The 23,355-nt window shown below is 34.9% G+C and overlaps 1 protein-coding gene across 1 annotated transcript in view; it reads left to right on the top strand.

The window, feature by feature from the left end:
• The window catches only part of GRIK2 (glutamate ionotropic receptor kainate type subunit 2), a gene marked incomplete at its 5' end in the record, with an annotated part of 353,559 nt that extends 352,523 nt beyond the window's left edge, over window positions 1-1,036 (top strand). The window contains one exon of the mRNA XM_083856634.1: window positions 55-1,036. Within this exon, the coding sequence (XP_083712760.1) occupies window positions 55-219 (165 nt within the window). The 3' untranslated portion in view covers window positions 220-1,036. The remainder of the gene's footprint in view (window positions 1-54) is intronic.
• Between the last annotated feature and the right edge of the window lie 22,319 nt (window positions 1,037-23,355).

Genomic DNA, 23,355 nt, shown 5'->3' with positions numbered 1-23,355 from the left:
TAGTAATTTCTTACAGTTGTTTTTTTCTCTTGTTCCTCTATTTCCCTTCTGTAGAGGTCCTTCTGTAGTGCCATGGTAGAGGAGCTAAGGATGTCTCTGAAGTGTCAGCGTCGATTAAAACACAAGCCACAGGCCCCTGTTATTGTGAAAACAGAAGAAGTTATCAACATGCACACGTTTAACGACAGAAGGTTGCCAGGTAAAGAAACCATGGCATAGAGCTGGGAAGCCAAATACCCCAAGCACAAACTGTCGTCTTTTTTCCAAACAACCTTGCGAGAATGTTTCCTGTGGAAATATGCAACAAGTGCAAAATAAAATGAGTTACCTCATGCCGCTGTGTCTATGAACTAGAGACTCTGTGATCTCAGCAGTTGCAATGGCCAGACTCGAATCACAAGCATCATGGATCAACCAAGTTATGCAGGGTTATGCTGTTTGTCATGGGTTTCCACCATTCTGAATGAATGAATGTTCCATGTGAGTTTTGTGGCTGGTTTCAAATGCAGTCTCAGTGAGAAGTTACAGGTTCCTTTTGAAGTTCAACGGTTGCCAGAAAAAGGGAGAATAAATGCCCAAGATGATATAAACCACAGAAGGAGTCTAGTAAAAGTAATGTCTCAGAACTGTAGTGGAACAAGAAACCATATGCTCTTCTGAACTTCCCAGCACAGAAAAGTTGGTAACTGCTGATAGACTGAAACTACCATCTGGAGAAGGCCATATGATCTTCCTGGATGGAAGAAATGTTAAAAGTGAAGAAATATGAATCCCATGAATAGAAGAATGAATACAACAATGCTCACCTGCTTTTTTTTTTTTTTTTATTTTTTTTTTTTTTTTTGGACTGTTTGTGACACTGGACTTAGTAAATAAATAACAATTACAAAAAAAAAAAAAAAAAAAAAAAGAAAAAAAAATTAGCTGGGTTGGAACTTTGATCTAAAGAAAGACAGAAGTATTTCCAGAATTTTGACCCAATTTTTAGATGAATGAGTTTCCTTAATACAAAGGAATGTATCTTACAGCCTTTAGATATAAGCAATTAATTTTCTTTTCTATAATTGTGAAAAGAGGGAGGGGGGTGGGATGCAGTGTATTTCACACATAGAGGGCTTGCACTTTAGCCTGAATGGGTTTTGAAACACTTGTTCCTGCTACTAATTGAACTCAATGGAGCCTGTGCTATTCTCGCTAATGTTGGAAGAGGGATAGGTCACCTAAAAGAAGTGAATGTCAAGAACTTAAAGGAGGACTGCATTTTTCAATACAGTCACAGTACTAAATGAACAAAATTCTTGAGCAGTTTTTTTTTTTCCAAAAAAAAAAAAAATGTTCAGGTTTATTTGTGGAAATGCAAGATTTCTATGAAAATAGTTTTTGTATGGAAATTTTTGTAATACTTTTTATCAACAAAATAAGAACATGTGTTTCCGTCAGGGGTGTGATGCCAAGCATGAGTGGTAGTGCGTGCGCACCACCAACGTTTGGTGAAAACTATTTTTATCATGAAAAAGGAATCTTAGAAGAGACATATTTTCAAGTTATATAATATAAAAAAAATAGGTGCACTACCACCACTGCTTACCATGCTACACCCCTGGTTTCCACTAAGCTGATAACATGCTGTCATGAACAATTGTGTGTAAATGGTAAAAGACACAGACCTCTTGACCACATTGTGATAGAAGTTAATATGCACTCAGTTTGCTTTTTGAATCCAATGCACAAAATTGAAAAAAAAAAAAAAAAAAACCAGAGAAAAAAAAGAAAGCATTAAATTTATGTGAGTTTTAGTTGGTTTGGTTTTGCTGTGTGATTTGAGCAACATATGTGCAGTACTTTGTGTCAGTACTGGTACTTAGCTTCAGCTTAGTGCCCTATCCTGATGATTCTTGCCGCTAAATTTGTGACAAGAGAGTTTGTGGTATTTCTGACAGAAGCCATTACAGCACATTGTGATAATATTTGCAGGATTTGGCTCTTAGCTGCTTCAAAGCTAACTCATATGTCCTGACTGTGGTGAGTTCCTGGACATAACATTTTGAAATACTGCCCTACAGATGCTGAATCTTGCACCTCTGTCTACTGTAAATTCATTTGTATCTGAACAAGAAATTCATAGTATGGACTATGTAGGAATGTTATGTCAACCAAAAAAGATTATGAAGACGGTCTTTACATGGAAAAAATTAATTTGACTAATTAGGAAAACCCCCCCAAACCATTAAAATAATCATAGATAATAAGTCATTGGTGAGTAAAGAGACTGGTTGTTTACTTGGGCTTAATTTAATCTTATCATCATCTTTATGGCACAGAAATATAAGATATATCATCCAAACTGTAGAAATTATATCATGAAATTTGGGGGTAAATGGGAGGTTTGTGTCTACTAACCAGTTATCATAAATCTTCATAGAGATTGAGCTGGCCATTTCCATTGTGAGCAGGGACTGAGAAAGCAAGTTCTCTTATATTTGTGAGTTTCATCCCCATTTATGTGATAACAAAGAACAGGTTATCTTTGTCTGAAGTATAAAGAAGATAAAAACACTTTGAGCAATTTTTCTGGAAATGAGTATACTTACATAATTTATATTTAAGTTAATTCTTTAAAACACAAAGGGGAAAAGAATAACTGTCATATAACACAATGAAAACTAATTATGATGGCTTGGAATGGAAAAAATTGGGGATTGCATTTGATTGATGATTTACAATAAAATTTGCAAAATCATGTAATAAAATGCTGTATTATATTCAAACACACCATTCTTTTCTCCATTGAGGATGTTGAAATAAGCAGGATTTCATTCTCACCTTGATGCACAAGACTAATTCTCATCAACCTTTATATGAGCCAAAGTAAGAGTGAATGCAGAATATGTCCCAAATATTTTATTTGGTCAAAGTTCCCCAAGGAACAAAACTTCTATCACAGAGGTAGTAGCATGGCTTAAATAAGATTTTGGTCAGAATTTCAGCCTTCCATTATTGAGGGAAATAAGCAAAGTAATTGGAGATTTGTGTTAAAGATCAAGACTAGAAATGCATGGCTCCACAGATTTGTAGTAGGATAATGAGGTTTTTTTCAACAATCATGCACTAACTCATGTTATTACTTTGTGCATTAGTAATTCTTTCTGTATTCAGACATTTACAGAAAATTGACTAATAACGATCTGACCCCTAAAAGAGTAGAAAATACTACTGATAATTTTGTATTGAAAAAGTTCATTTTATTTCAATTTCTTCAAAAGCTTAATTTTCTTTTCACTGCTGCAAAAAAATCCACAATTCTGAAAAAAAATCCTTGTTTTGAAAGGCCTCTCAAAGGTGTATTCCAAAATTCTCATGCTGTATAAATTTGGATACTGTCATTAAAATTGATAGAACTTCCGAGCTAAAATCAAGAAAGTATCTGCCCCACAAAAATTTGGAATCCGTATATGACTGCTTTATGTGGTTTCATATAACAGATTAATTAGCCTACTGATTTCTCAGGACAGGATGATGGGTGCTTCTCTGTCTGACCTCAAATGTCACTAGAGAATTTTGAAGCAATTATAGCTCAGTGAAATGGCGCTGCCTGGTGGATGACAGCTGGAGGTAAAAATTGAACAATTTTTCTTTCCCCCCTGTGTCTGTTTCAACAAAAATAGACATCTATAATCTTTAAGACACAGAAGACACACCATTTAGATCTTCAGGTTACATCAGCATGGATGTATAGCAATAGATAACTAGGAACAAAAGGACAAGACCCCTTTTATGTTGTGGACAAATGTAATTTGTGAAGGACTGGTAGTGAAAATTATGAGCCAAATGGTTGGATGAAATCAAGAGATCTCTGGTGCTTTATAGTAAATGAGGATTTGTCCAATTATAGACATCAGCAGGCCTTTTTAGTGGTATTCTCCTTTTATATAAATGTAAGTACAGACATATACAGGGAGTATCTGGCAGATTTTATATGTAATATTTCTTTCTGAAATGTCTGTCTCAATTTTCAGTTGAGGAATTCAGTATAAATTTGAAATAACCTTTTCTTTCATTTTATTATTACTTGAGGCTCTGTTCATTAATCTTTCCTGGTTTTGTCCATAGAGTGTTTACAACCCCCAAACTAATACAGTTTAGCCCTACTACACTAACTTGTTAGTATTTCACAATTGAAAAAACACAGTTTTGAGGGAAAAACCATATTTGCCAAAATCCAAAGCCACAAGTAGGATAAATGTCACAATATTCTACAAAATAAAAATATTTTCAGGGAAAAGGGATCATGAACAGAGGTAATATCATACCGGAAAGTAAAACACTATGCTGTAAAATAATGTTTTATTGTTTTAATATTAAGGATATTAGAAAAATGTGAAGTACCTCAGACATCACTTCACTTAGTCTCCAAGTACATCAACAAACACAAAATATAACTGAAATACTCCTTTGAAACAAGTGCCAAAACTCCTATTTAAGAGGAATCAAGATTTTGTCCAATACAGCCCCAAATATGTATAGATATAAATTTAAGGCAGAACTAGGTGTACAGAAGCAATTGTGTTTCTGTCAAAATTTCAAGGGTGTATAGGAAAGCAAAGAGTCGCTGAGGTTGGCTTCTCTTACTTACAAGATCATTGCTTTCCAATCTCAAACATGCTAGTGTCCTGGTCCCCTTCAGTCTTACTTCTCTGCCTTCCTACAAGCACCTCTGGCACTATGAAATTTATTTTCTTCTGGCCTTTCTTTAAATCTTGCTCTAATTTAAAATAAAGTACTCAAACACCTCATCTCCCCAGTTTGTACCCACCAAGATAAAAACATTAGCTTTTCATGTGACTGTAATCTAATTGTCTTTATTTTCATTTACTACCCCTCTCTGTCCCCTGCCTGTGTTATCTTCTCCTGTTGTTCTTGTACTTGCCTAGACTGTAAGCTCTTAGGGGGCAGGGAATCTGTCTTTGATTTGTTCTATGTAGCACCATGAACTATGGAGCTATATAAATAATAAAAAATGTAGATCTTCTTAAATGATGTTTGAAGTGATAGTGATCTGATTGACTGCCAGTCTAGTAATATATTGTTTTAGCTCATTGCCTGAAATCCTAATCACTGCAGCAATAGAATAATCAAAAAATAAAAATAATAAAACCAACCCAAAGGAGCTATCACACTGACTCATCTTACTGGAATTTTCCCTACATAGTTGGGGTATAGGAATAGAATGTCATGTTCATATACCTTCTATAATGCTTTAAATATTCAATCAGCTTAATTAGAAATTTTAAAAAATAAAGATGATAATAATAATAAGTTGGTTAGCAAAAATACACAAGATGAGCTTTGGAATGAGAATTTTGATTGATTAAAATTTGGAAAAGTTATAATTAAGAGATTGGTTAAGCTGAACCTCAGGAGCCTTTCCTTTCTTCATCTTTTCAACTCACTTAGGTCAACAAGCCTCCCATTGCTGAAATCTATAGCACTTCTATTTTGTTAATAATTTTATGGATATAATTAGAATTTTTCTAGAAAATATAGTTCTAAACAAAATTAAAGAAATACTTCCCCTGGCTTCTATTCAAGAACACTATATTTCTATGGCTGCTGGAATGAAAAATTGTGGGAATTCAAGAAAAATACTAGCTATACAAATGAAAGGAAACAACACATATGGTTTTGAGGACAAACATCATCTTTCCCTTTTACCTTTTTCTTCTTCAAGGAATGACATTCTGTATCACTGAGCTTAGCTCTTCTGAATGTTGAAGTGTATACTGGCAATTATACATTGATCTGTCTCAAGAATTCTCAGAGCCAAGAGAATGCCTTTGTTTCCTGATCACACAATGTATTGTGTGATACTTAGGAAATTTAATCCTAAGTTTTTTTAAAAATGACAAAATCTTAGAGTTTCCTCTTTGCCATGACTGTAGGAGTTTTGCTTGGTGGAAGCATTGCATTAAACTTACATGAAAAAATTGTATGAAAACGTTAAAAATGAGTAAAGGATCTGTAGTTAGTGTTCCTTCGGTAACATGACCATCACAGACCAAATCTGTAGTGATTTGGTTTTGAAGGTATGAGTTCAACTTATGATGGATATATGCCAAAGATTGTCTTATGACATTTTCCCACAAGTAGACTGCTGGCTGTTAAGCCTAGGGAATGAAAAGCAGCCTAACACAGTGACAACCATTATCATTCTCTTTATACCACATGACTGGCTGGGCCATTTGGGCTCAGGTAGATCAACAGAAATTTCTGATACCTACACATGTTAAGCAATTTTTCCATTAACATCAATCTTAAAAATGCTAATTTGGCGTAAGTAAAACTGGCCTGTAGGTTTATCATAGAAGAATCATATCACAGATTCATTGAGGTCTTGAATTGCTGAGTCCAAGGCCTTCTTCAGGTGGAAGGGGCTTCTGGAGACTCTTGAGTATAATGCCCCTGTACAAAGAAGGGTCAAGTAGAGAAGTTTGTCCAGGGATGGAGATTCCCAAGCCCCTCTGTTTCTAGTGTACAATTATGCTTACAGTAAGGAATGGTTTTGTGCTCACATTTAAAGGTAATTTATTGCATTTCAGCTTGAATTCACAGCCTCTTATTCCCTCACTGGCTGCCACTAATTTCATTTCCCCCCCATCAGACTCTGATGTTTTCTCCATCTGAGTGTCTCAGCCTCTCCCTGTATGACAGATGCTCAATCCCTTAATCATCTTTGTGGCCATTAGCTAGGGACCATATTCTATTAAGTCTTTGTCTCTCTCATACTGGGGAGACCAGAATTGGACCCAGCACTCTAGATGTCTAGATGTTTCACCAGAAGGGGAAAGATTCCACTCCTGACCTGTTGGCAGTGTTCTTCCTAATGCAATCAAGGAGAAGTTGCTTTTCCTAGCTGAAAGGACACACTGCTCACTCAAGTTCAGTTTGCTGTCCACAGAACCCCCACCCCCTTCTCTGCAAAACTGCTTTCTACTTGGTTTGCTCCCAGCCTGGGCCTGTTTTTCCCCCAGGTGCAGGAATTGTTATTTCCCTTTCTTCAGCTTTGTGTCCTTCCTGTTGTCCCATCTCTCCCGCCTGTTGAAGTTCATCTGAATGGCAGCAGAGATTTCTACTTTACTGAACACTTCTCCTTTGTGCAATGTTCAGACTTGCACACTGTTCTACCATATACATAATTAATGAAATTATTAAACAATATGAGACTCTTTGGATACATGTCTGGTTTCAGGCATATGGCTGGACTTGCTGGCACTGATTAAAATCTTTTTAACTGATAGGTAAGCCAGTTTTCAATTTACCTTATTTTTCACAGATCTAGTTCATATATCATAAGTCTATCTGTGAGGCTGTTATGGAGAATAATGCTGAGAACCTTGCTAAAGTAAAAATAAATATCATCCACTGTTCTTCCCTCTTCCAAGGAGCTAGTCTTCTCATTATAGAAGACTATATATTATGTTGGCCAAAGATGATTCCCCCTTTGCAGATACATGCTGACTAATATCAGGCACTTTCTTGACCTCAATACTTGGAAAAAATTTCCAGAAAGATTTTCTCCTTCATTTTCACAGAGATGGAGATAAGACTGACAAACCTGTAGTTTTCCATATCTTCCTTATTGCCCTTCATGAAGGAAGGAGTGACATTTGCTTTCTTCCAAACCACAGCCATCTCTGCCTGCCAATATAAGTTTTCAAAGATTATCAAGAATGATGTCACAATGACATGTCAGCTCCCCCATACTTTGCAAGTGGGGGATCAAGTCTCATCAACTTATATATGTCCAGTTTGTTTAAATGTTCGCAAACATGCTCCTTTTCCACCAAGGGTAAGTCTTCTTTTCTCCAGACTTTCCCACAGGTCTCAGAAACCTCACCCTTCTGAGGGCTTACCCATAAAGACACAAATTGAAGAAGATATTGAATACTTGGCATTGTTCATGTCCTTTGTCAGCAGTTCTCCACCCCTCCTACAACTGTCTGTCCCTTGATTCCCCTAGTCTTCATTTTCCTGCTGATATATATCTGTAGAAACCCTTGTTTCTTTTTACAAGGAAAGATTGGATTGCTTGCTGGATTCAGTCCAGGTGGGTTTTGGCATTTGTAAAACTGTGACTGGATTCCAAGACTACATTCCACGACTGCATTCCAAGACTTCTTTCCTTGGGATTCTTACAAGCAGATCTTGGAATGCTAAAAGCCAAATTCTGTTTTACGGAAATCCAGGATTGTGATCCAACTTTTTGCCTTTGTCCTCTTCCTTCAGAATCCTGAAACTGTTTACCTGCAGCCATGGCTTTCCTTCATCCTGATTTTCCCATGTTTGTAAGCACGAGATCGAGCAGACAAAGCCTCTCTTGGCTCCTCCAACATCCCTGTCAAGAAATTATCATCAAACCACTCTAGAAATCTCCTGGGCTGATTGTGCTTTGATTTGTTGCCTCTTCAGCAGGTACCATGCTTTTCCAAGTCTCCATGAGGACTTGAAGACTTTGAGAACATGAAGCTTCTTCCAGTTTTCTGAAGACAAAATCTACCCAAAATTTGCAACATGCAACACAATTTTTGTACTACACATCAGGCTATAAATATCCTTTAATCTTCATTTGCAGTATAATTTTATCTTCATTTTCTTGGAACTCTTATTCAATAATATTAAAAAAAATATCTCTTTAGAAAATAATAAAAAAATAAGGAGTTTTTTATTTATATCTTCTGGATATTGTTAACTTTTTTTCTATATATTTCTGAGCATTGCCAAGAGAACCATGACTATATATCTCTCCAACTGGACTTCAACTTTTAGTGAGTTGTCTGATTAGCTGTAAAAAAGTTTCATCTCTGCATATCTGATGAACAACATTCACTATTTTAGAGTGAGCAGAAAGGTGACTGAAAGCAGCTTTTGTTGTTCTGTTTTGAAACATATTCAGAGAGTTCAGTTGCTTCAAAATGAAGACATATTTTCAACATACCTAATTAATTGACATGTTTTCATCTTTCTCTTTGGCAGTTTTGAAGTGAAGTTGCCTAATAAGGAAAAAAAAAAGAAAAATGAAACAAACGAGAAAAGAAAGAAAGAAACAAACAAAAAGAAACAAAACCTATTTGTATTCATGGTTTGTAAAACTCAGGAGTTATTTCTAGACCAGAATACTATAATATGACTTAGTAAGTTTTCAGATAGCAAGATTTTAAAACACAGACTCATCTCAACTTGGTAACTGCAGAGACATGTGTGTTGCTCTCAAATTTCCAGAAGATGAAATAACTCCCACTATCCAAATCAGCCCTTCAGATCCAGAAGAAAATGTCCAAGAAACTTGTCTGCAGTACAGCCAAATATTTGCCTCTATTTGGTAAAGTTTTTCAGGTTTTTTTATTTTAACTTTTATCTTTAACTTAAATCTACTACTCACTTCTTACTCTGGACTCTTGTTTCTCTCTATGTATTTTAAGGTCCGTACAGAGTTCTACTAGAAAGATGATCTTTGGCCAGAATATAGCCTGAGGGAGACAAAATATGGCCCTTAAAATCAAAGGAACACAATTATAACCAGGGTATAGATACTGTTAGTTTTCCACATTTTATCTCAAAGCTTTCCTTTTTGGTCATAGGTATTCCAATTGCTAGATGTACTTTCTTTGCCCTTTTATTTATTCCAGTTTTGCATAGGTTCATGTCATAGTAATAACTGGTCTAACATATTCCAGAAATTGTCTATGAAGCTAGAGATTTTTTAGTTACTACAAAACTGTGAACCAACTCAGATTCTACTTTTGAACCTGTGAGAGGCTGTATTAGCAGACTGAGTTTCATGGATAACAACTGCATTTTTCTTATAATTTCATTGAATTTTATCTACTTTTTAGTTTTAGTCCTGGTAACTGGATTTTTTTGGTTAATTTGCTTTGGTTTTAACCTAGGCATTTATGTAAAGTGGCTCCAAAAAAAGAGAATTATCTCAAACTGCCAACATTATGTTGCAGCAAAAGAACAAAATATGTAAGTTGTTTCTCACATTGGTATCCATCTTGCCTCCAAGATGTTCTGGCTCAAGATGTTCTGGTTCAAGATGTTTATGTGATGAAATCACATTAGCCTGAACTAAGGACCCACTTCCAGGATAAAAGTTTTTCAACTCTTCTTAATGTGTGTGGACTATAATTTATAAAATCTGTACTATTGGCATCCTTTTGACAAGACCAAGGTCCACCATACTGCACATCAAGAATATGTCTCATGCCTTTTTCTAATTATAGAACAAAATTAATGAAATAAGACTATGTAGATTCTGGGACTTCAGTTTGCCTACACAGCCTATGGGCCTACCATGATTTCTTTGGAAGCTGATAAAAACCAGCTTTATAAATCAAAGAGCTTTTCTTAAACTGTGACTTTGACAAAAACACTGCAAGGAGCCATTATATTTTACAATGATAAAATGAGGAAGATATAACGAGGTATGGCCTTTGTAACAAGCTACTCATGGATTAATATATACGAGCTGAACTACAAGGAGTCTTGTTCTAGAGCAGAATTGAATGACTCATTTTTTCATCTGTTTGTTAGTCTGTCAAGCTCTTAATAGATTATAATTAATATTGACATCTTTGAGACTAAAAAATTAATAGTGTGAACTTTGCTTTGAATGTACTAAGTTCTGCAGAACTTTGAATTTTTCCAAGTTTATGTATCCTACTTGTAAGGAATAGGCTATGAGAACTAGATAATTGATCCTGAACCCAGTGATTTTTACTCCATTCATGGTATAGATTAGTTTTTATATGGATGGTGTCCATTGTCAGTCATTTTCATAAAAACTCATTATGAAGGTGAGTATGCCATAATCATGCCACTTACCTAATACCTTGCCCAGCATAAATGAAATTAATGGGAATTATTGCAGAATATTTAGACTGGTAAAATATGAGAACTGATACATATTAGTGCATATTTGCGAGTGTTCATCAAGGTTTGCCTATATGTGATATGGTGTTTTTTCTCATGAACTCCATATATTGAGGCACTGAATAACACATGAAGCCTAATTTCTTGGTCTCTTAGTTGCATCAGTGTTACAATTTTCTTGCCTCTTTTTAAGCAGACAAATGGTTTTGGCAAGATAAATAGAAAAAGCAAATGCAGCTAAGTGATTTATTTTGAAACACATTAGGCAATGGATCTTAAAATTTTAAATATGATATGAAAATGAAAACGTTAATTAATCTCCATTGAAGAGTAGGCATTAAGACATTGTTTAAAATTCTGTGTATAAAAAAGTAGATAAAATTGCATATTCTTGAGTGAAACATTTTTCCCTTCTCATTAATAATCTTGAATCCTATTTCTAAACTTGTATCAGCCTCTCTTTAAATCTGACAGATAACCAGAAAATGACTGATAAGAGATTTCATCATTTAATGCTCTAAATTTCTTTTCAATAATCTAGATGATTCATAGTTACAATTGACTCCATTTTTGTCTGCTAGCTTAATTGTGAAATCCTATCAGTGTGTCAGTTTCTGTAAAGATTTTCAGATAACTAAATTATAGATAATTTTTGTTATAATTCTGAAATAATTGCTTAAAATTAGGGTATTTTAAAAATTTCCCAAAGATGTATCCAATGTCCTTTACTTTTTTCCCACATTGGAGACTGTTAAAAAAGCTTTTAGATTGTATCCCTATCTGTTGGAGATGCAGATACTTTCTTTGTGTTCCTCAATGACTGTAAACAAAATTTTTAGTTTAACTTTACTTGTAATAAATCTATTTAGTATATATTTCCAGCAGGGGTCTTTATTACCATGCTTGATTTCCTAATAGGCATTAATATTTACATCCCCATAAGGAACTCAAAGTGTATTGCTTTCCAATTTACAGAACAGCATAAATGACAGAATGAAAAGAGAATTGCCTATAATTAGATGAAGGTCCAAGTCTTCAGTCTCATGACCATTTAAATGAAGCATAAATCCAGGCTACTGCTAAAAGGATAGATTCTTTTCTTTCTTTCCTCTGTCTGTTTTCTAGTCTTTTAACTTCTTCGAGCCATCACCATTTATTTATTTATGTATTTTGACCATATGATAAGAAGAACCTTTACTAAGCTAACTACGGGCAATTATAGCCATCTATGTTCCCTCACATAAGAATTATGTTTTCCCCCAAGCTGAGAGGGAAATAGCTCAATAGCACGTTTCAGTACTTGAAAGGAATTGGAAAACGATGCGGGGTTGTGTCTGTTCTAGTAAAAATCCAGTAACAGGAGGCCTGACCTTGTCATTTCAGGCTGAGTTGCCCGTGCAGCTTGGATGCTGCCAACCCTCTCATGGGTTTTGGCTGTTTTGAGAAGCGGGGTTCTGCTGCAGCTGAGACCCCCAGCATCTCTGCTAACAGGGCCCCGGAGTTGCTCTTCACACTTTTCCTGCCTGGATAGGTATCAGGTGCTTAAGCCAACCAAGTTCTAGTTCCAGCTCCACTCAATGTGAGGACTCAGCTCTGCCTCTGACTTATTTGCAGCACTGCAAATGGACTGAGAATAGAATACCACTACACTTGATTTTGAGACAGAAAAATAACCACTTGAAAGCATTGCCACTCTGGAATATTTTGAATCAGAATTTTTCTTCTCTGAAACATCTCAAACCTAATATTATTTTCCAAAGCAGTGTTTATTTCTTAGTAACTTAATTCACATTTTGTATAGTGAAACATGGTTATCTACAGGTACAAGTAACGAACATTGGGAGAAGAAAGAAAAATAACAGGTCCCAGAAAAGTGTGTTGTTAAATGACTTGGGGGTGCAATTTTTTCAGACCTTGTTTTACTTTTTATTGTTGTGATTTTTATCTCTCTTTTACCCTTGTATTTATTTTTCTTACTTTATCTCTTTAGGAGAGAACTATGAGCTATGGAAAGTTTACTTTTATTCCACATTCTTTGTTTTTGGTATCTTCAGATTCTGATAATTAGACACTCTCTGGAACAGGAATGTAGCATTATTTTGTTTTCTTCAGTACAGACCAGATGCCTCTCTTGAGTTTAAATTGTTTTGCCTACTATTATTTCTCCCAGCTTAAAGACCACTTTTGGATGTTAACATGGGTAGCCTTAGATTTTCTGAAGCTATAACTGAGCTAATGCATAAAACCACTAAAACACATAATGTTATCTCAGTTTCTGGACAGAAAAAAAATAATTTGGTCTTATTTCTGTAAAAAAGGTGACAAAACACTGATTACTTCTGCACAGAAACATAAAGCAAAATCAGTTTGCAGTGGTCCTTATGAGATAATGGGAGTGTTACTCTCTTACTGTAGTTTAGTCTCTGTGTACAGAAATAATGAAACCAATAAGAATAAGAATAAATCTCAAGAAAACACATAATTAGACAAACGAATTCTGCTTACATTGCAGATATGTCAGAAGCTGACCAAAATTGCGCTCACTCCACCCAAATCTGCCTGATGGTGTGATCAACCATGTATTTTGCCACTTCAAAATCCCTGATGCTGATTCAACTTACACCAAAGTTTCACCATAAAATGGAAACCAACCTTCAGTCTTTCCCCATGAGTCTTCTTTTCCTATTTCTTATTTTTTATAGCTTTTAAAAATAATTTCCTCTTTCTTTTTCTTTGCTTTCTATATTTTTTGTTTGTTTGTTCATCTGTTTTTGTTGAGGGGCGTTGTTTGTTTTTGTTTGGTTTTCTTTAAGAAAGTTATTTAGCATGGGAGAACTGTATAATTCTCTACGGTGTATCAGTCTGTCTGTATTGATGTCTGTTTGCAAGCTGTATTGTGACATTTTTAGCTTTTCCTCTTTAGCCTGGGCTGCTTGTGCTTCCTCTACTGTGAAGAACATTATATTCATGGAACATTTATTTTGGACTTTGAAGAGAGATTTGTGTAGCTGCTGTGCAGAGAGGGAGGCAGAAAATGAAAACTAGAATCAGTGTCTAATAATCTGTCTTTGTCTTCTGTTAGCTCAGTTCTGTGGAAGTATTGTCTGGGGAAGGTAATAAGTGAGAAAACATGTCATCAAGGGATTTCCTGCAGGAGGGGTTATTACATGATCAAAGGCTCATTAGTGAATAAGTCTGGCTTCATGCTATTTCCACACTTACTCTCTAAAACTCTGCCCATTTTAGTCAAGGGGTAATCAAAGCACTGAACTACATCTGGTATTTTTAGAGAAGTCTACCTTAAGCATTAAGTGTAGCTTTACATTTTAATTTTTCTCAGCAAGGTAGGAACAGATATAACAGGTTCTCTTATAAGACCTTCAGATGCTGAATATATGCTTTAATCACATATTAGAAGAACCTTTTAGATGTGTGCTGAAATGGTGATTTCAAACAGCAGAGGAAGCTGATGTTGGACACAAGATTGCAAAATGGAGAGTTCTGGTTTAGCTTGGATTGCAGTGACTAACACTGCCCTTTGTGAGATAATTACCACAGGAAAAGATGGTGATAGCATTTAAACTCTGATTTGAATGATATGAACAGCACTAAAAGACTTATTCTTAACCTTTACTCCCCAAATGCAAAACAGTAATGATTGGGAGGGTTGTTTTTAACATGTTATTTATTCAAATATTCCCAACTCCATTTTTCACCATCTCTTGTTTGAACTGTGGACAATTCTAAGGATGATCCTTAAGACCAAAAACTTCTTTTGCTTTTGTTTTTAGCATTTAAAAACATAATCAATATAGTGTTATGAAGACAATACTTTGCATTATACTCTTGACATTTTGTGAGTATAAATCATTCAAGGTTTACCTTGACACTGACATTTTTGGGTGTCTGAAATATTTCTAGCATTTTCCTTTTAAAAAGAAGGGATTGATAATTTTGTTTATTATGCTAGTTCTGAGAAGACAGTTTTCTTCTGTGAAGATTCCAGCAAGACAGAAAAAGACTAATGAAATTGTGCCACTGAAGCTGCAGAAGAGATACCTTATTTTGGGAATCATGGTGCACTGTAAAGCAGTGAGACGATAACTGTGGCAAAATTTCACTGAAATCTTAATTTATTTTTTAATATTAGGAATTTCAACATCAAAATCTATAAGAACACAGAAAAAAAATGTAAGGAAAGAGAAATTCATCTTATGTTGCTTTTTTACCCCTCCAGAATAAACAGTGTATAGAAGTGGGTGTATTCTATGAACACATGAATGGTTGGCAATAATCTTGCGGTCTTTCCATAGTCGTGAGAATTATCTCACTTTTTATACAGAGAGATTTTTTTACTGTAAGCAGCACACAGAAATCTTGTGCTCCGCCATTCACTTGCTCTCTTTGCTTCTTTGAAGAAAGTAAAGGTAGAACAAATTGTGTTATTTTCCTAAGTGATTTGGCCTCTTGTTCATCCAAGACAGCAAAGTAACAGTATCACCATAATAACCTCCCTGACAAATGTATCTTAACAGAATCTGAATAAATATGATGCAAATGAGTTGTGTTCATATTTAAAGATGGAGCCAGTCCTATATATTCCTTTATGTACATCCAAGAGAAAAAATGGTTCAGGTTTACCAGTCTTTTATTCTACTTGGAATTTCTGAGCTGAGGTTCATAAAAAGGCTGACAGGGGTTCCCTGATAAAGGGACGCCTCTTAAAATGGAAGAGCCTGAGAAGCTGGGTTTACAGAGTCTGATATAAAAATCAGAGTTACAGCACTGAATCAACTTACAAGCAGGGAAATAAGAGGGAATACAAGCTTTCTGAGTGTCTGAGACTATTAGAGCTTTAAAGATATCCTATAGACTGAAAACCCTGTCAACACTGCAGCAAACCTAAATATAAACAATGCTAGTGAAGCTGTAAATTGAAAATGAAATTGGCAACAATGATAGAAAATGTTTTTGGATTAAATATTTAAGTTGTTTACAGAAGCCAACCCTCTGCCAGGTATTTTAAAGACTATTTAAGAGACATGACATTTTCCCTTACTGCATCCTCCCTCTCCATTTTCCCTGCCTATCATTGTCACGAGAGTTTTAGACAAGGAAGATGTGACAGAAATTATTAAATTTTTTCTATCTCAGTATTCCAGTGTGTATTCCAGGGTATATAAAAGAATCATTGGAAGAATAATTAAACAGCCAGAGCAAGACACCTGTTTGAGGAAAGGTTTTATTTACCTTTGTGTGAGGCATATAAATGCACATGTTTAGACAACAGGTATTTGCAGGAGCTATTTTCTAATTATTCCATTTACATTCAATTATGCCTTTTGTGGACCTCAGCGAAACAATTACCATAACCCAGGGAACAGCCTTTTAGGTAGCTACACAAAACCATGTTATTATCTGTCACTGTTAACAGATGCAAGCTGAGAAAACTACCACAAAAATAGCTCAACCTGCTCTTGTGATTTTTTTTGTGGAGGTACAGTTTAAAGGCACCCTTCTGTGAAGGTGCCCAACAAAGTTCCAGATCATCTGCAAAGTAAGAGAAGAAATGACAGAACTAATGGCTACTCTTGGATATTCTGAAGAAAACAGACAGATATATACACAAAATAAACTGGAGGGTGCCACAAGACAGTTGGTAGGTTTTTTGCTTGATACCATGAGCCGGACAGTGACTGTACATGATGTACAGAGTCCACTGAACTCATGAAACTGTAAAACTTCAGCCTCATTAATTACAGGTTTAAAGCTGCAATGTGTTAAACAAGAAATGTGAAACACAATGTTATATCCTCTTTGCTCCAATTTCCCTTCACTTTGAAATAAAGAAAAGGTGAGAAGACAGACTGTCTGAAAGCAGACAGACTGTCTAAATGGCATTTAACACACGTGTAATAATTTGAACTGTTCTAAGATGTATCCTTTGTGAAGATGAGTTCTGATGTTTACAGACTGTTGACAGCAACTGAACCATGACACACACACCCCCTTGCTTTTCCTGACTGGGCTTCTGTAGCTTCACTGTAGGTGTCTGCAGCACTAACCTACTGACTGCTCTGACTTTCCATGCACTTGTTCATAATATAAATGCAGCAAGGTAACTAAAACCTATTAATATTTGAGCATTTGGTGTGTTGCAACAAACACACACAAAGTATTGCTAACTGCAGCAGAGTGAATAAGAACATTTGGTTCTTTAGAGCTGCATATTTTCTGAGGGTCAAGCACTGGGTCCAATGATCCAATTGGAACTGTTGCATTTTTCCTTCCATAATCTTCAATGCAGCAGCAGTGGGAAGATAAATATAAATTATGTATTTTAAGTCTTGATTTAAGAGGAACAAGACACAAAATAACTCTGTCTATTGGTAAGATAGCTGTAGAAAGACTGTAGAAAGACAGTTTCAGTTATGCAACAAAATACAGCTGCTCCCAATCAGGGCACACTAAAAAACAGCACTATTTTCATGGATTGCTGTGGGCTTTTTTTTGTTGTTGTTGTTATGGTTTTTTTTGGTTTGTTTTAATGAAATGCATCAAACAGAGTGAAAGATGGTCTCTTAATGGCTTTTCTAGCACTTACTTTGCCTGCGTGGCTAATCATGCTGTCCTATAATAAAAGTCACTGCCAAGTGCTATAGGCTCTCCTACTTTGTTTCAGTTGGTGGTCACACAACCTGTCCCCCTCCTGAGTGTATCCCTCCCAAAGCCACTGTGTTCCTGAGCTATCAGCTAGCCAGAGAAGGGCTCTGTTTCTGCAATAATTCTATCTCTGTCTTCTGGCACAAGAGTAACTAAGGCAATCCTGTTGTGCAGAAATATTTCCTAGGGCTGTAGGAGCTATGTGAGCCTTCTGGTGATGCAGGTGGAAGGATTCCCATCTGTGGACAGTCTATGACCTCACTTCTCATCTGTGTCTGCTTTCTGGTTAGAGGAGAAATAGAAGTGAGACCTAGCAGGAGATAAAGGGAAAGGGAAGTCTATTTACATAGGTCTCCCTTTACTTATAAAGTTACATTATAGAAGTTTTACAGAACTCCTTAAAATAACTGAAATAAACTTTGTCTTTCAGATGAAAAAAAAAATCTTTTCTATTTCATCTATTTGCACCCATAAAATAAAAGTAATTTTCTATTACCCATAAAAGTAATTTTCTATTAGCCTTTACAAAAAAAGCCCAATGATAAGGTATAAGATGAAATACTGAAATACTCCTAAATATAAGCTGTGACATACTATGTGAAGAAATAAATATCAGGAGTTCTGTGAATATGAGTACACTACTACTCCACAGTATAGGGAGAACAGGTAACCATGAAGGTTGTAATGCAATCTTTTTTAGTTTATATCTAGTACTGAAGTAAGACCTAAGAAGACTGAATTTCAGCAGAACAAGTTTTGGAAGTGTGCAGGAAATGATGGGTGAAATTGAATGATTTTGAGTAATGGAGAGAAAATTAAAGTGTTTAGAGATAAATTTCTTAGGCACAGAGATTATGCATGCCACCTAGTAATAAATATAATAAGAGGTATTATTCTGTTCCTTTTTTTTTCTTATAACCAATATAGATGAACAGGGAAATGGAAAAAAATGACCAGTGGCAAGAAAAATGCATACAATATGGTAAAGAAAATGTAGGAAATTGTTCAAACACTTCAATTTGCTTTAGAAAAGAACAGCAGTTAGGACAGAAATTGAACCGCAATTGAGAGTTTTATATATTTGAATTGTCTTAGATTTATAGAATTCACATGGTTTTATCTGAATATGTTAGTGAATAATGCTACTATGTTGCAAAGTCCATTGCAACAGCCTGTGCTATCATTCTGAGTGTTTCTAGGCATTCAAAGCAGAAGGATTTCACCTACCTGGCAAAGAGCTGATTTCAATGCTTTCAGTACTATTTGTGAAGCAATACTATTTTACATTCCCAAGAGGTGATACAAGTCCTAAATTTCTCAGTGCACAGATACAAGACCACATAATCATTCTTTTCCTCATTCTTCCTGTTTAATTTGAATGAAAAGTCTTGATTTTTTAAACTTTTTTTTTTTCCTCTTTATATCTTCAGCTGAGTAGAAAAGGGATGGGGCTAAAGAGGCTGAAGGAGTGTCCCTTCATGTTGCACTAATCTTTTCACCTAGAATATATTACATCAGGAATTAAATGTGTCTTTGATTTTTGAATCAGAAATTTAGAAATAGAATTCAGTAAGTTACAGAGTGTGCTAAATTCAGTTTTCCTGTAGGACATTCATATTAAGTGGCTATAATAATAACCTGGTTTATTTTTATCCCTCATGATATGATGGACTCATCTCTTTGGTTCTTTCTCTGGGACCAAAGGATTTTCTTCTTCTTAGTGCATTTGGATGACTTATATTCCCATTTTTCCCCTATTCATTTTTTTTCTGATATATGGATGGTTTTGGCTCATTCATTGGAACATGATTTAATTTACTTGCAGAGGACTTCATCCTGATTCAACAATGTTACTTTGCTGATGAAGTATTATCCCACAAGTTTAGCAGTGGTACTGATGCAATATATTTCCTTAAGAAGGATTTATTTTCAACACTACATGACAATGCTACTGATAGACATGCCTGAACTAGTCATCGAATCCTCTTCTGAAACCAATTTTTCCATAAAAGTAATAGGGTTTAAAAGGAGAGTAGGCTTACTAGTCCACACAGAGCTCTCTACACACTGACAGTAACAACAGCTGATCACCAGATGCCTTTCATAGTGATCCCTCACGTTTCTTGATGATGCAAGATGAGAGCACATGATACCTCATAGCACCCCTGTGCTGTGCTGTGGAACAAAGAGCAAGAGATAAAAGGCAAAGGGCATCTGTTCTCAAGTTAATTCAGCAGATATGGTAAATGACAGAGTAGGGAAATGCGGAAATGCAGAAATGAAGAAAGCAGAAGGACAAGATGGTACTTAACACTTAAGCAAGATAAAAATTAACTCTTAAAAAAAACCAAATGCTAAATATAGTCCAATTTAAAAATTAATTTTCCAGCTTCATGCACCAAAAAAAAAACCAAACAGTATTTCTGAAGAAATATACTGACACGATGAATTGTACTGTTTTAGAGTTATTCCATGTCTCTTTTCCATGGACCCCTGAAAGGCAACAGACAATTAAAATAAATAAATAAACAAAACACAACCCCTCACAAATTACAGCGCATAGACACATTCATCAGACCTGTATGGATATCGTGACTAGTAAGTATTTTGCTCCTGAAAGAGACCACTTCAAGATAGTATCAATGGAACATTCTGAGGTCAAACAAGTCATCTTATACTAAGGCATTAAATATCAATTTACATGGAAGACGTGTAACTCTGCTGTGGGTTGTCAAAATACATCTGAATAAACAAACTAAATTCCATATCTAAATATCTTTCCTAGACTTTTTGTTATATCTTTATAATTCACTTAAATGTCTGAAACGTAAAGGACATTTTATGATTTTAGATTTTAAGGAGAGACATATGATCCACTATATTGTGAACAAGTATGGTATACACAGATACAGTAACTGTTTAAGAAAGTTGGAAATTCTAGTACTGGAGAGTTGAACACATTTCAAAACATACCTGGAGGTGTTTTGATAGCTTTTATACCAAATAGGTGACCAATAATTTTTCAAAGAATTCTGGTAGTCTCTTGGTTCACTGACATCTCCAGAACTGAGTCACTTCATTGCTCAAAATACTAAAAAAAAAATTAAAAAAAAAAGTTCAAATTGTATATTGCACATTGTTATGAATTTATTTATATTCATCTTAATTAAACAACTAACATTTAATGGCTCTAAGGAATTTTATTACTTTTTTCATTTTATTAGAATGTATGATAGGTTTTATAGATATAAATTTTGTTTCCAGATATTTCAAAATCATTGTGTTAAAATTGAATCCTTTGACTATATTCATACCAGTAAGTTAAACAGGTGATTTCTGGACACAATAGAATATAAAGTTCCCGGGCTCCTCATAATGATTTACATGGTCTTCTAGCCATTTCCTCCACACCTCCACAAAAACAAAAACAAAAAGAAAAACAAAACCAAAAAAATTAGCTATAGCTATAGATATATAGATATATCTCCTTGCCTTGGTTTAGGACTAAGGACATGTTCTGCCTCAAGATGATTTGGATGGGCTATTTTTCTTTAATGGGAAAGAGCTCTCTGGGACGGATGGCCTTAGTGTCATAATCTGTCTCATCATGTTTAATTCACCAGTATACTGAGACTTGAGGACTAATTGGATTAATTAATTAATTAAGTGTGCAGTTTTACATTATACAATATTATTCACAGTGATGTGGAATAAAAGCTAGAATTGTATTACAGCCATCCAAATCTTGAAACACTGACAGGTTTAGAACAAAATCTCTAAAATTGTTGATATTCCTAACATATTCATTGGACCCTGTTCTTTCAGTTGTGGATATTATTACACAGATATTACTACACAAAAAGAAAGAGCACAGACTGCATACTGAGCTCCCTTCCATGCCTTTCCTTAATCTAAGAAGAAATGCAGGACATGGAAGTGTTCACAAACCCACTCTCTCTGAGGATTTGTTTTCCTAGGCAAGTTTGGCCATGAGGTTATAGGTAACTCAGGGTTCTCTGAGACTATTGTGTTGAAATTTTTCAGTTGAAGTTACCATAACAGTAATAACTAGAACTGCATTGAATGCCCTGCCTACTGACTCCCACTTCATAATGTTAATTATCTGATGAGGCAGGATGAATGACAGAAGTAGGAGAGAGAAAGGGAAAATTTCTGCTTTAGTCTTGTATAGCACTGCTTCAAAACCAAGTCGTCCACATTCCATGTTAAGGCGCTAACAAAATGGTATTTTCACTAGATAAAGTGGTCCATAAAAAGATAAGGTGGGTTTGTACAAATATTTTTGAAAATACAGGTCAAATATGTAATCCTATAAACAACAACAACAAAAACTTCAACTTTCATAGTGCTGATGTTCTGCAAGGTATGGGGTAGAGGTATTTATGTATATACGTTGTGTTGTAATTTAAAAAAGGGTGAAGGTAAAACTCAACAGTAATCGCTAGATCGGTCTGTCTAGCTGAATATCCACTGTTATTAATGTAACTCCAAGTAGCTGAAGCTTCACTAAAAATCAGTGGAACATTGGATGTTAGGCAAACCTTTTTACTGGATTTAGGTCCACAAACTTATGACAACGAAATTCAGACATCAGAAGGAATGTAGGCAGACTGAAGTTATTATTTGAAATGCTTATGATGTTTTGTTCTGCTGGAGATATATTTTATTATGGCATATTTGAACAAACAATGATTTCCAGAGATATGTAGTATCCTCCTACTATTCTTTTTTCCTACTTAGATGCCATAATAAAGTCCCAAAGGCTAAAAGTAAAGCTGTAATAATTAATATTGTGGATATATTCATACTCTGTCTTTATTCTCCTATAATGAATATTTTTAAAAAGTCACACAGCTTGAATAGAAGAGACACCTTAACTGTTTAGCATGTATATTGTTACTACAAGTGCAATGTGATTTGTGTAATACAGACATTAAATTAGACAATTACATTTCAAAGTAGTAACATTAGTATTAGTATTATAGTGTTGTTAATAGCATTAGAGTTAATGATGCCCATATGGTAATTACTATCATTTAACCTTGAAAGGATCTTTTCTGATAATCTTTGCTATGCTTTTATCCTATGTTGTTTCTCTAGATTTTATGTTAGAACTCATGTTGAGCTAAGCATCCTTACAATGGGTATATTTCAATATAGTCACAATGATATTTATTTACAATTCTTGTAAAAATTTGGTTTTCTTGTGCACACTTTACTTTATTGTAAAATTTTATAATTCCCGTGTAAGACTACTAGTTTCATTGTATTTTTCATAGGTGTAAATGTCTTCATGGAATAAATTTATGTACAAGATCTACCCCTTGGGTTTTCTTACAGACTTTGATGGAAGAGAACAACGTACATTATATGTCTGTGAATCTAACAGGGTTTTGGCTACCCATAACTACCTACAACAAACTCTTTTGAGAACAAATAATTAATGATGCAGAGGTATTAATTTAAAAAGTATTTCAGTGCAAAAAGTATTGAAATTGTTAATTTACAAATATTCTGTGTTCTGCATAGTCAGAATGACTAAACCTAATTGAGGTCAAAGAAAAACTCCTCCCTGGTTCAGATACACCATTTGCCTCAAAAAAACTCCCACCTAATGTCAATCAATCCTATTATTCACTTATTTTTATAACGCTGATCTTTATGGCACTTAATGCTTTTTAGTTCCACCTACAACAAATGTAATTTTTGACTTTTAACATGGCAGAAGTAAAAAAAAAGTCA

The sequence above is a fragment of the Zosterops lateralis genome, assembly GCF_965231275.1.
Source record: "Zosterops lateralis genome assembly, chromosome: 3".
Taxonomy (NCBI): domain Eukaryota; kingdom Metazoa; phylum Chordata; class Aves; order Passeriformes; family Zosteropidae; genus Zosterops; species Zosterops lateralis.
Note: the sequence above shows the minus strand (reverse complement) of the source record. Positions and strands in the feature narration are given on the sequence as shown.